General features: G+C 41.8%; 1 protein-coding gene across 6 annotated transcripts in view; it reads right to left on the minus strand.

Moving 5' to 3' along the window:
* R3HDM2 (R3H domain containing 2) overlaps nt 1-14280 on the minus strand; it is a 189614-nt gene that overhangs the window by 145006 nt on the left and 30328 nt on the right. For 3 of the 6 annotated variants that reach the window (XM_059683348.1, XM_059683341.1, XM_059683344.1), the window contains exon 2: nt 1859-1921. The exons of 1 other annotated variant lie outside the window; for it this stretch is intronic. Coding sequence is in view for 1 of the 5 variants with exons in the window: in XM_059683341.1 (XP_059539324.1) it covers nt 1859-1881 (23 nt within the window). In the remaining 4 variants the exon portion in view is untranslated. Of the gene's footprint in view, nt 1-1858; nt 1927-14280 lie in introns of all 6 variants that reach the window. 2 more of the 6 variants (XM_059683349.1, XM_059683345.1) reach the window with 1 other exon arrangement.

Consider the following 14280-nt stretch of genomic DNA (forward strand, 5'->3'; position numbering starts at 1 on the left):
ATGTAACATACCACACAATGGGCTATTATTTACCATAGAAAGGAGAAAAGTATTGATACACAATACAATTTGGATGAACCTCTAAAACATTATGTTAAATGAAAAAAGTCAGACACAAAAGGTCACATATTATCTTATTTCTTTTATATTTTATATCCATACTAAGCAAATCCATAGAGACAGAAAGCATATTTGAGGTTACAAGGGGAGGTAGAAATAGGGAGTGGTTACTTAATGGATATGGAATAGTTTATGAAATAATCAAAGAGTTTTAAAACTAGAGAGATAGTGGTTGCACAGCATTGTAAATTTATTAGTACCACTGAATTGTAGAGTTTGAAATTGTCAATTGTATGTTATATGAATTTTACCTCAAAAAATTAACTTGGAGGAAAAAATATATGTCCAAACAAAAATTTGTACACAAATATTCATAGCATAGCTTTATTTGTAGTTGCTGAAAACAACCCAAATGTACATCAACAAGTGAATGGATAAACAAACTGTTACAGCTATACAACAGATTGCTACTCAGCAATAAAAAGGAATGAACTACCGACACATGCAATAGCATACATAAATCTCAAAATAATTATGCTTAGTGGGAAAAAAAAGTCAAACCAGAAATAAATAAATGTGAGAGCATACACTTTACAATTCCATTTATATAAAATTCTAGACAATGGAAATTATTCTATAGTAACAGACAGTTGATCAATAGTGGCCTAGAGACCACAGAGGTTGAGGGACCGGCTACAAATGGGAATAAGGAAACCTGTGGGGCTGATGAATATGTTCATTATCTTGACTCTGGTTTTAGTTTCATGGGTGAACACTTATGTCAAAATTTTTAAATTGTACATTTTTAATATATACAGTTTACTATATGTCAATTATAGATCAATCAAGCTTTTAAAACAAAGATGGAGAAGGAAAAATAGGGCAATGTACTCATGCTGGCCACTCAATAACTGATAAGGTAGTAGTAATAAAAGCAGTTTGCTCTATCTTGTTGTACAGATAACACTTGGCAAAATTAAACTTGGACCAAAGTAGCAGATAAATCTGAATTTTCTTAAACCTAAAAATACTTTCATTAATCTATATTATAATTTCAATCTTCTTTTTTGATTGATCTTCAGTCAGTAGTGCTAGAACCCTCCCAGTTCTGGCAAGTAATACAATTAATGTGATCTTTAAATAAACATTTAGATACACCAAGAAAGCTCTTATAAGAAACTCTAATAAGGTTCTTCAAAGCTAAAAATATCTGTAAACAGTATCTCCAGCGTGACGAAATCAACAAAAGACTCCTACTATCTACATGAATCACCACTTAAGAATTCCCCAGTTATAGATATTTTACCTTCTGTAGATATTTGTTCAAATAAATTTAAACTACTTCAAAACATTTATCTACTTTCTAAAAAGTTAGAAAAGCCTTACGGTTAAAACCCTAAGCTGAATTCTGCTTTACCAAAAAGTATGTCCATTGTTTTAAAGACAATAAAAAAGTATGATGTATTTCACTAGTGGGAAAAATTATAGAAATAGAGGTGAAGTGCAATCAATCATAACTACTTAACATTCATAATAGTTATGCCAGCCAGGTGAGGAATGACGTTATCTAACCCAAGCTACCATTGTCCTTCACGTCAACTACAGCAATAGCCTTTTTATGTTTTCATTCAGCTGAACTAAATCTTGATATAGCCCCTAAGTCTTAATTTCTTCATCTATTAAATGGGTACAATAACACTTCCAATCTAATGAAGATGTGTGAGGATTAAATAACGACACAGGTATAGCATTTAGTTTGTTGCCTGGTACATAAAAAGTAAATGCTACCTATTATTACCTGAATAAATGTTCAGCCTCCATGAGTCCAGCACTGGAATGGCATCACATATAAGAAACAAGTCTAACCTCAAAAAAAAAAAAAAAAAGTAAGTTAAAAGCAATTTAAATCTTAATATGTTGAGACTCTCAAAGAAAATAAAGAAGATCCATTTCAAAATCCACAGCAGCTTCTTAATATCTTCTTTCCCAATTCTTTTTGCTCACAATGTTTCTCTTAACCCTTTGAGTGCCAACCAATATCCTAGGAACTATGCTAAAATTGCCAAGGCATTTTTGCTGATTTTACAGCAGTTTAGGAAAAAAATTATGAATCACAAGTAAATGAAGTTACATATTCAAAAACTTAAAGAAACCTTTACTACATTGACATATTTAGCAATATCATCATCACTAATAAAAACAGACTTAGAACTGGATGCCATTTCAAAGCTTTGATAGCGCTCCCGGCACTTTTGGTGAAAGACAGGAGGAGCGCGATTGCGCTCCCCGGCACTCAAGAGGTTAACCTTAATGCCTGCCCTGAACCCTTTATATCCACCCCTCCACTCAATTCACTGCTTATTTGGCTCTTTCCCCTCTGTTGATCCCCTTCTCATAAGCAATTCTCAACTTTCTAATATAAATCAATCATCCAGTCTTACTCCTTGAAATTCTTCAGCTGTTTTTTTACCCATTATCTTTTTACAAGTTCAGAAACTGGGCTAGCAGATCTGGAATCTCTTTTAGTAGATGAGAAGCAAAAGTAGAGAGGCCAGAGACAGATTTTTCTTCTGTGAGTACAGTAAAACCTCGAAATAATGGACTAATTTGGGGGAGGGGGTGTCCATTAAAGCTGAAAGTCCATTATGTAATACTAGTGTCCCGGTGCACATATTCATGCACGCTGAAAGGAAATTAATTAGAAGAAATATTTTAATATTGTTATTCGTCCTTTCTCTATAGTAAGAGTGTCAACCAAATTCGTAATCAACAATGACAGATCAAAACACATGTGTGCAATTGGCACCAGTGAGAGCTTTATATGTATCACGCATGCGCGAGTCAACTTAGCCTTTTATTTTTTTTTTTTAATATATTTTATTGATTTTTCACAGAGAGGAAGGGAGAGAGATAGAGAGAGTTAGAAACATCGATGAGAGAGAAACATCGATCAGCCGCCTCCTGCACACCCCCCACTGGGGATGTGCCCGCCACCAAGGTACATGCCCTTGACCGGAATCGAACCCAGGACCCTTCAGTCCGCAGGCCAACGCTCTATCCACTGAGCCAAACCGGTTTCGGCTAGCCTTTTATATATATAGAATAAACTTGCTTAGACCCGATTTCTGATTTAGCTAAACTTTTTCCAGCTCAATAAAGCACCTCAACTTTTCTTTCAGGTAATTGTCAGCAACACAGCAGTAAACATCAACACAAAGCAGATTATTATTGTAGATCACATAGGGAGAGCAAAGGGTAAAATATTTAACTGTAGCAGAGTTTGACTATATTCTGAGCATTGAGAAAACCTGAAGTCGTTTTCAAGCTCCACCATTTCTTACTTCTTTTCAGTCAGGTCAAGTTTCTAAACTTTCTAAATCTCCATTTTCCAGCTAATGAAAAGAAAATAGAATTCTACCAAGTCTCCTATCTACCTCTTCCAGGACTTCTGTGAGGATCAAATGAGATGAGGCATGTGAAAACACTTCACATACATTTGGTTAAACTGTAAAATGTTTGCACCTGGCTATAAAGCACATCAGGTTCCTGGGCTGAAAAAACTCCAAGGAAGCTAGTCACTAGGGCAGTGATGGCGAACCTTTTGAACTTGGCGTGTCAGCATTTTGAAAAACCCTAACTTAACTCTGGTGCCGTGTCACATATAGAAATTTTTTGATATTTGCAACCATAGTAAAACAAAGACATATTTTTGATATTTATTTTATATATTTAAATGCCATTTAACAAAGAAAAATCAACCAAAAAAATGAGTTCGTGTGTCACCTCTGACACACGTGTCATAGGTTCGCCATCACTGCACTAGGGAGAGGAAGCCGGGCATTGCTATGTGACATCATTATCCAGTGCCCACAGAGACCGTTTCTGGGCTGGGCTGGGGGCCACATTTTGCACCATTGGGTCTTGGCAGTGTTGGCTGTGATTTGGTGGGGTGTTGCTCCAGGATGGTGGCGGGGGGGGGGGGGGGCCCTGTGTCCCACTTGGGTGAAGCAGAGTGTTGGTTTGTCAGCGCCAGGCCCATGGTGCCATTTATTTTTAAATGGCCAGTGCACATCATGGCAGCTCCTGCATTGAGCAGCTGCCCCCTGGTGGTCAGTGCACAACATAGTTAACAGTTGGAAGAATTGACACTTACCCTTTTATATATATATACTAGAGGCCCGGTGCACAAAAATTTGTGCACTCGGGGGTAGGGAGGGTCCCCCAGCCCGGCCTGTGCCCTCTCGCAGTCTGGGACCCCTCAGGGGATGACCACCTGCTGGCTTAAGCCCGCTCCCTGGGGAATTGGGCCTAAGGTGGCAATCAGACATCCCTCTGGCAGCCCAGCAGCCCTCAGGGGATATCCACTTGCCAGAGGGGTGCAGGCCTGAACTGCAGTCGGACATCCTTAGCGCTGCTGAGGAGGCAGGAGAGGCTCCCACCACCACCGCTGTACTGGCAGCCATCAGCCTGGCTTGTGGCTGAGCAGAGCTCCTCCCATGTGAGAGCGCCCTGACCACCAGAGGGCAGCTCCTGCATTGAGCGTCTGCCCCCTGCTGGTCAGTGTGTGTCATAGTGACCAGTCATTCGCAGTCCTTCTGCTGTTAGGGTCAGTTTGCATATTACCCTGTTACTATATAGGATAGAGGCCTGGTGCACGGGTGGGGCCAGCTGGTTTGCCCTGAAGGTTGTCCCGGATGAGGGTGGGAGTCCCGCTTGGGTGCCTGGCCAGCCTGGATGAGGGGATGATGGCTGTTTGCAGCTGGTCACACCCCCTTCAGGGTGGGGGTCCCCACTGGGGTGCCTGGCCAGTCTGGGTGAGGGGCTGAGGGCTGTTTTCAGGCTGGCAGGTGACTGAAGCTCCCAACCTCTCCTTTTTTTCATTTCTTTTTTTATTCTGGGATTTATTTACCTGCTATGGCTGTCACTGGAGCTGAGAGCCAGCTTTAGCTCTGAGGCTCGGCTCCAGCTCTGAGACCTTGGCTGCTGAAAGCAGGTATCTGGGTTTGTTTGGCTTCTATAATTGAAACACTGTTGCATCTCCAGCTCTGAGGCCCGGCTGGCTGAAAGCAGGTTTCTGGGGTTTGTTTAGCTTCTATAATTGCAACATTGTTTCTTAGAGTGCATCTCAGAGGCCGGCAGTGGCAGGCAGGGAAGGTTGACTTCCTCTATCACTGGAGCAAGCAAGCCTCCTGTTCGCTTCAGCTGCCTGGCTGCCGGCCGCCATCTTGTTTGGCAGTTAATTTGCATATCACCCTGATTAGCCAATGGGAAGCGTGTTGGAGGTACAGTTAATTACCATGTTTGTCTATTATTAGATAGGATATAGACTAGAGGGCCAGTGCACGGATTCGTGCACCAGTGGAGTCCCTTGGCCTGGCCTGTGGGGATTGGGCCAAAAGGGTCCCGGATTGTGAGAGGGCGCAGGCCAGGCCGAAGGACCCCATGGTCCTCTAGTATGCATGTAAGATCTTTGGTTAATCTCTTCCCGCCCTCCCCCGTTCCCTTTCCCTCTGAGATTTATCAATCTGTTCCATGTTTCCATGCCTGTGGTTTGGTGGTCTGCCTTCTGGTGGTCAGTGCGCAACATAGCTAATGGTTGGTCAGTCACTTAGGCTTTTATATATATAGACTAGAGGCCCGATGCACAAAATTCGTGCAAGAGTAGGCCCTCGCAGCAGCAGCTTCATCCAGAAGGTCATTTGGAAGGTCGTCCAGACAGTTGTTCTGCTGTTCGGCCAATCAGTCGATTTGCATATTATGCTTTTTATTATAACTAGTAGCCCGATGCACAAAATTCATGCACGGAGAGGTGCCCCTCAGCCCGGCCTGCACCCTCTCCAATCTGGGACCCCTCGGGGGATGTCCAACTGCCGGTTTAGGCCTGATCCCACAGGCAGTTGGACATCCCTCTCACAATCTGGGACTGCTGGCTCCTAACTGCTCACCTGCCTGCCTTCCTGATCACCCCTAACCACTCTGTCTGCTGGCCTGTTCACCCCCAACTGCCCCCCCCCCGCCAGCCTGCTTGCCCCCAACTGCCCCCCCACTGGCCTGATCACCCCTAACTGCCCCCCCCACTGGCCTGCTCGCCCCCAATTGCCCTTCCCTCCTGGCCTGATCGCTCCTAACCGCCTCTGCCTTGGCCCCGCCACCATGGCTTTGTCCGGAAGGACATCCGGAAGGTCTCCCAGTCTAATTAGCATATTACCCTTTTATTAGTATAGATAGGTTTTCCTAATGTGTAGTTAAAAAAAATTACAAATTAGTTTACCTGTTTTTACTTATGTAGACGTTTGTGTAATTAAAATTTAACATTTATGAAAAGTTTAATATCACAGAAAAGTTTTCTATATGTATTATAGTAATTTTAAATTTATACTGAATAGGTCTAGGAAATGCTTGCAGTCACCAGATGCACTGCTGGGGCATGGCTTAGTTCACATGGCCAGCATGTGTTAAAACTGCTCAAAGCCCAGCTGATTAACTCAGTGGTTGAACATCGATCTATGAACCAGGAGGTCACGGTTCGATTCCCGGCCAGGGCACATGTCAGGGTTGCAGGCTCGATCCTAAGTAGAGGGCATGCAGAAGACAGCTGATCAGTGATTCTCTCATCATTGATGTTTCTATCTCTCTCTCCCTTCCTCTCTAAAATCAATAAAAATATATATTAAAAAAACAAAACTGCTGCAGAAAGTTATGGCAATGACAACAGAACCAATTACCTCATGCCATACAGTGTGATCACGTACTAATCATTTGCCAAACATTGTTTATGAGCGGTGACTCTTGTATTTAAATATGTAGACTATAGTTGTAGATATGTAATATTTATTTATGTCGGCAATATTACTACAGTGTTTTTTCCACCATGTGGCCCATTCACTAAAATTTGTTAAAAATAACAGTGAATAACAAAAAAATAACCTCTTAATTTAATTATAAGCGAATCTTGGTTAAAAGTGTTTTAAAATTAATAGGGTATTAATTTTCACATATGACATGACTGGAAATTCATTGTAAATCCCAAGTCTATTAAATTGAGGTCCAAAAAACTTGGGGATTTATTGTATAAATAATTATTGTAAGCACATAATTTAATATCTCCTCACCCCAACTACAATATGTATTAGTATTATTGCTATTACAGGACTGAGGGTTAGCTGCTGCTTAATCCTCTTTTAAAACCCTGAATGCTGGAACCACTACTAGAACCCTTAATATGCCCAAGACAGTCTGTGTTCTTGGAAGTCCACAAAATGCCTAAGCCCTACTGTGTTCTATGCTGAAGTGAGGAGTATTCTTAACTCACCATTTTGTTTCACAATACTATTCCATAATCACATCACCAACAGCTGTCTTCCCAATATCATACTAAGATTTATATGAAAAAGCTCTTCTAGTTTCTTTACAGCCCCTGAACCTCAGGGTTTGGGCATTACAAAAGTATGGTAGTTTGGTTAGGGTTGTGTGTCTGAAACACTGCCTTGCTTGGTGAATTTTTCCCCAGAACATGCCTTGTTTTCCCCAATGCAAAGAAATTACTAGGGAGAACCAAGATGGCGGCATAGGTTAACGCCGGAGTTTGCTGCTTTGAACAACTACTTCAAAAGTGAAACTAAAAGACGGAAAGGACATCACCCAGAACCACAGGAACGCTGGCTGAGTGGAAGTCCTACAACTAGGAGGAAAGAGAAACGAATACGGACACTCAGAGGAGGCGCAGTGCTGAAGTCAAATTCTGAGGTGCAGAGTGCGAGGAGCCGGCTGGCGGCAGAGGGCGCGGTTGTTATTTTCAATCGGTAGGGAGTCGCAGACTCTGAGCTCCAGATACAGGCGAGTCTTTAGGGACCCAGACTCAAACGGGAGAAGCGGGACTGTCTGGCTTCGGTCAGAGCGAGTGCAGCTTTCTCTCCCAGCTTTGCAGCGGGTGCTGGGACTCAGAGAGGCAGAGCCCCTGGGGACAGGACTGAGAGCTGCCATAACTGCTCTCTCTGGCCCACCCTGTTGATCCTGTGCGACCCGCCCTGCTCAAGCCCTGCACAGAGGCATTTGCCGGATAGCCTCAGGCAAAGGCTAGATTAGCACCTCCCTAGAGGACAGAAGTTCTCTCACTGCTGACACAGCTGATTCTCATAGCCACTTGGCCTGGAGGTCAAACCCTCCCTGGTATTACCTACAACAATCAAGGTTTAACTATAAGACTGCGCACAAAGACCACTAGGGGGTGCACCAAGGAAGCATAACAAAATGCGGAGACAAAGAAACAGGACAAAATTGTCAATGGAAGATATAGAGTTCAGAACCACACTTTTAAGGTCTCTCAAGAACTGTTTAGAAGCCGCCGATAAACTTAATGAGATCTACAAGAAAACTAATGAGACCCTCGATGTTATATTGGGGAACCAACTAGAAATTAAGCATACACGGACTGAAATAACGAATATTATACAGACTCCCGACAGCAGACCAGAGGAGCGCAAGAATCAAGTCAATGATTTGAAATGCGAGGAAGCAAAAAACACCCAATCGGAAAAGCAAAATGAAAAAAGAATCCAAAAATGCGAGGATAGTGTAAGGAGCCTCTGGGACAGCTTCAAGCGTACCAACATCAGAATTATAGGGGTGCCAGAAGATGAGAGAGAGCAAGATATTGAAAACCTATTTGAAGAAATAATGACAGAAAACTTCCCCCACCTGGTGAAAGAAATGGACTTACAGGTCCAAGAAGCGTGGAGAACCCCAAACAAAAGGAATCCAAAGAGGACCACACCAAGACACATCATAATTAAAATGCCAAGAGCAAAAGATAAAGAGAGAATCTTAAAAGCAGCAAGAGAAAGAAACTCAGTTACCTACAAGGGAATACCCATACGACTGTCAGCTGATTTCTCAACAGAAACTTTGCAGGCCAGAAGGGAGTGGCAAGAAATATTCAAAGTGATGAATACCAAGAACCTACAACCAAGATTACTTTATCCAGCAAAGCTATCATTCAGAATTGAAGGTCAGATAAAGAGCTTCACAGATAAGGAAAAGCTAAAGGAGTTCATCACCACCAAACCAGTATTATATGAAATGCTGAAAGGTATCCTTTAAGAAGAGGAAGAGGAAGAAAAAGGTAAAGATACAAATTATGAACAACAAATATGCATCTATCAACAAGTGAATCTAAGAATCAAGTGAATAAATAATCTGATGAACAGAATGAACTGGTGATTATAATAAAATCAGGGACATAGAAAGGGAATGGACTGACTATTCTTGGGGGGGAAAGGGGTGTGGGTGATTCGGGAAGAGACTGGACAAAAATCGTGCACCTATGGATGAGGACAGTGGGTGGGGAGTGAGGGCGGAGGGTGGGGTGGGAACTGGGAGGAGGGGAGTTATGGGGGGGAAAAAAGAGGAACAAATGTAATAATCTGAACAATAAAGATTTAATAAAAATAAATAAATAAATAAAACAGAAAAAAAGAACCCTGAAAAATCATCTGGAAAAAAAAAAGAAATTACTAGTTGCCTTTCTCCATAGGCCCTCAAACCATGCCCAGACTGATTTTTAAGTGAGCATAGCAGGTATACACTTAGAGCCACACCAAGAGCTCACTCCCCAACTCTGAGTCAGAGAGTCCAGAGCAACATAATTCAAAGCACTCACTAGTACTTACTGTTCTAATGGTTTTCTTACCCTATTTGTAGTCTTACCAAAATTAAAAGTGGAATACTTTCAGATAACAGTTCAATTCCTTTCTGCTGTCAATCCTCCATAATCCTCACATAGTTTGCAGGGTGTTTTGGTTTTTTTTAAATAAAATGCAATAGCTTCTTAACTAATCTCTCTACTTCTACTCTGGGCACTCTTATCTGTTCTCTCCAAAGAAGCATGAGTGATCTTTTTAAAATGTAAATCAGGCCCATTAGGGCATCACCTTGATGCACCAAGGTTGCAGGTTCCAGCCCTGGTGAAGGCACATACAAGAAGCAACCAATGAATGCATAAATAAGTGGGAGCAACAAATCAATGTTTCTCTCTCTTTTACATGCACACACACACACACAAATCAATCAATTAAAAAAATTGCTAATTAAAGAAAAAGTAAATGTAAATCAGATCATTTAGCTTTCTTGCTCAACCAGCTTCCTCCTACCAATGGCTTTCCATCATCCCAAGCAAGGTCTGAAGTCCTACAAAATGTGGCCCCTGCCTATGCTTGAACATACCTAATCACATACGTCCCACAAGGCTTTTGTATTTGTTGTTCCTCTGTCCAAAATATGCCTCTCCCATCAAGGAAATGCTGGATCTGCCTCCCCTCAAGTACTAGTACATATGTCGCTACAAAGTGGTCTTCTCTGACCACACAATCTTGAAGTCTCCTCTCTCCTTTACGCTCAATCACCTCACCACATCTATTTTCTTCATAGCACTTATTACACTGTAATTATTTATTTATTATTTATTTGAAAATAGTTCATCTTCTCAAACAAGAATTCAAACTCTTTCAGGGCAGGAATCTTGTGTGTTTTGTTCATCTGCACCGCCAATGTCAAAGAGTGGCTGACACATAGAAGCACTGAAAGTTTTCTAATTGTTTGAGTCATTTACAAAGGTAAGTTATGCCTTTAAAAACCTAACTTGGGCCCTAGCCAATTTGGCTCAGTGGATAGAGGGCTGGCCGGAGGAATGAAGGATCCCGGTCGATTCTGGTCAAGGGCATGTACCTCAGTTGCAGGCTCAATCGCAGGCCCTGGTTGGGGTGCATGCGGAAGGCAACCAATTGATGTGTCTCTCACATCAATGTTTCTCTCTCTCTCTGTCTCTCTCTGCCCCTTCCACTCTCTCTAAAAATCAATGGAAAAATGTCCTCGGGTGAGGATTAACAAAAATAATAATAATTAAAAATAAATAAAACAAGTTTTAGATTTTTAAAGGTTTTTACAAACTTTTTGTACAGCCAATAACATGGCCAAGCTGTCAAAACTCTGTGTTCTCTTCTTCATTCTAACAATCTTCCTTGTATTCTCAGAAATGTCCCTTTTTTCCCTCTAAAGATAAAATTTGAACTCTGAAAATAAGATGGCAATTGTACCTGGCAACACTGTTCTCTGGGTCTGTGGGGCCCAAATCCAATGTTCTCAGGCAGTAGCAATTCCCAACGATCTGGCTACCAGCATTGATTGCATTGCATACTGCCTCACAGCCCAGAATAATTAGACTAAACTGACCCAAACTGCAAATGCCTGTGAAAAAATCAGGGATGATAAGAGTTCTATGAAGAACTCCAAATGCCTTAAAGATAATTTCACAGGAATACAAAGAATCAGTTCAGTTATCTAATGGTGCATTCTATAAAGCCTTAATAACGACCCTATAACCAGAAAAACCCATACGTTGTCCTAGCCTCCTAATCAGCTGCATTTAGCAGCCAACATCCATCTTTTGCAATAAAATGCCACCTCTGAGTTCTTATTTCTATCAAATTATCACTGGTTTGGTTGAAGCATCATCCCAAACACCAAAAGATTGCAGGTTTGATTTCTAGTCAGGGCACACACCTAGGTGGCACGTTTGACCCCAGATTGGAGGCAACTGATCAATGTTTCTCTCTCACATAGATATTTCTCTCTCCTTCCCCTCTTCCTCTCTCTGAGCATATCCTCAGGTGACAATTTTTTTAAAATTATCACTGGTTTAGGCAACAGATAAATCAGAAAGCACAGGTAACGAATTTACTTGTCTGAGACCCAAGACAATTAAACCTACTAGGAGAAACAGAATAGCCTCTAGTAAACTGGAGACAAATTTTGAAGATCCTGCCCAGCTGACATGGCTCAGTGGTTGAGTGTGGAACTATGAACTGGGAGGTCAGGGCACATGCCCCGGTTGCAGGCTTAATCCCCAGCCCAGTAAAGCGTGTGCAGGAGGCAGCCAATCAATGATTCTCTCTCATCATTAATGTTTCTATCTCTACCTCCTTCTCCCATCCTCTCTGAAATCAATATAAATATATTTATTTTAAAAAGAAGAGAGATCCTAACAAATCTAACACTTGGGCACACCAAAATGGCTGTAATCTGAAAAAACAGCCACGTCACTTCCAATGGTGCTAAATTGAAAGTGACCTTCACTCTCCAAAATAACTAATGTTGAAAGGCAGCTGAATCTTAAACAATGACTCTGACTTTGCTCTAAAATAAGGGCTGTGACAGCCACCTTAATGAGAGGACCAATAAACTCAGGGCAAGAGGCTCATTGTGCTGACACTGTCACCTTGTCTAGGACTTCAGCTGATTCATCCTGATAGGCTGACAGGTCAGTGACATCTGCACCCTGCCCAAGATTCTTGTTTATTTCACATATATAAAAAATGCTGTCAAATCAAGATAACTGCTATGAGTCTTTTCCTTCCCTGACTTCATTGAGCACCTGGGGGGAAAACGTAGTCATTTCAGGTCCATATTAGTAACTCTGGGTGACTACCAAGGCACAGAGGGGCTAGGAATAAGATCCATAAAAGGACCACAATGTTTGCTCTTGGCAATTAGCAATTTTTTTTTTTTTATTAAAAAGGAGTTAAACGAAAAGATCAAAATCACTTGAGGGAGAAAATCTCTTCAGCATTAACAGATGTTTGGCTCATTATAGTAATTTGGAAAATAGTTGCAAAGTCAGAACCTGAAAATATCTGGTCCTTTGCTACACCAAGTAATCATAGAAGACATCCTTTAACCAAGTAAGCTTTGTTCTAACATGAACCTCCAAGAAGAAAGACAAGTCAAGACAAATAAAAAAAAAGGAAGGGAGGGAGGGAGGTTGGGAAAGAAGGGAGCGAAACAAAGAAAAGGGGAAGAGGACAAGGAAGAACAATGCCCACTGCTATAAACATGGCGACAAATTATTTGCAGTAATTCCAATCAAGAAGTGGAATTCATTTCCCCACCTCTTAAATCTGAGCAACAACAACAACAAAAAAACAAAAAAAAAAAATCTGAGCCGCCCTTGTGATTTGCTTTGTTCAGTAGGATGCAGTATGAATGGCACTGTGCATTTTCTGAACCTAGGCCTTCAGAGAACTTCCACTCTCACACTCTTGAAACCTAGCTACCAGGCAATGATGCCAAGAGAGTCTGCAGGAGAGGCCATAGCACCCTGGATAACAGCTCTAGCCCAATGCTAGATGATGCTAGAGTGAGGCTATCCCACTACAAACCAGCTCCTAGCCAATTGCCAACTAACCATAGAATGAGTGAGCCCAGCAGATACCATATGGAAGAGAGGCAAGCTGTGCCAGATGAGCCCTGCCCAAATTGCCAGCCCAGGTAATCATAAGCAAATATAGCAGACCCCTGCCCCACCCCGCCATACACAGTTTCACTTTCCACAGTTTAGGTCACTCACGGCCAACCATGGTCCCAAAATATTAAATGGAGGAATCCAAAAATAAACAATATATGTTTTAAATTGTGCACCATTCTGAGTTGTGTAGTGAAACCTTGCACTGTCCAACTCCATGCCCCCCAAAAACATAAATCATCCCTTTGTCCAGTATATCCATGCTGTATGTACTACCCACCCTCACTTAGTAGCCATTAATTATCAAATTAATGGTTGAGGCATCCAAGTGCTTATGTTCAAGTAACACTTATTTTACTTAATAATGGCCCCAAAGTGCAAGAGTAGTGATGCTGGCAATTAGGATATGCCAAAGAGAAGTTGTAAAGTGCTTCCTTTAAGTAAAATGGTGAGTAAAATAAAATATTTCGAGACACAGAGACTATAGTCACATAATTTTTATTACAGTACATTGTTCCATTTTATTTTTTAGTTATTGTGTTAATCTCTTAATTTGCCTAATTTACAAATTAAACTTTATCCTAGATATGTACAGAATGGGTAAAAGTATATTTACAGTTGTGAGTGTGCAAAACATTTTATTATTGTACTATAGGCCTGGTGCACAAAATTAGTGCACTTGGGGGCAGGAGTCCCTCAGCCCAGCCTGCACCCTCTTGCAGTCCGGGAGCCCTCGGGGGATATCCGACTGATGACTTAGGCCCGCTCCCCATTGGGAGCGGGCCTAAGCGGGCAGGCAAACATCCTTAGCACTGCTGCGGAGGTGAGAGAGGCTCCCGCCACCGCTGCTGCGCTTGCCAGCCATGAGCTTGGCTTCTGACTGAGAGGTGCTCCCCCTGTGGGAGCATACTGACCACCAGGGGACA

The sequence above is a fragment of the Myotis daubentonii genome, chromosome 2 (assembly GCF_963259705.1).
Source record: "Myotis daubentonii chromosome 2, mMyoDau2.1, whole genome shotgun sequence".
In the NCBI taxonomy this organism is placed as follows: Eukaryota; Metazoa; Chordata; class Mammalia; order Chiroptera; family Vespertilionidae; genus Myotis; species Myotis daubentonii.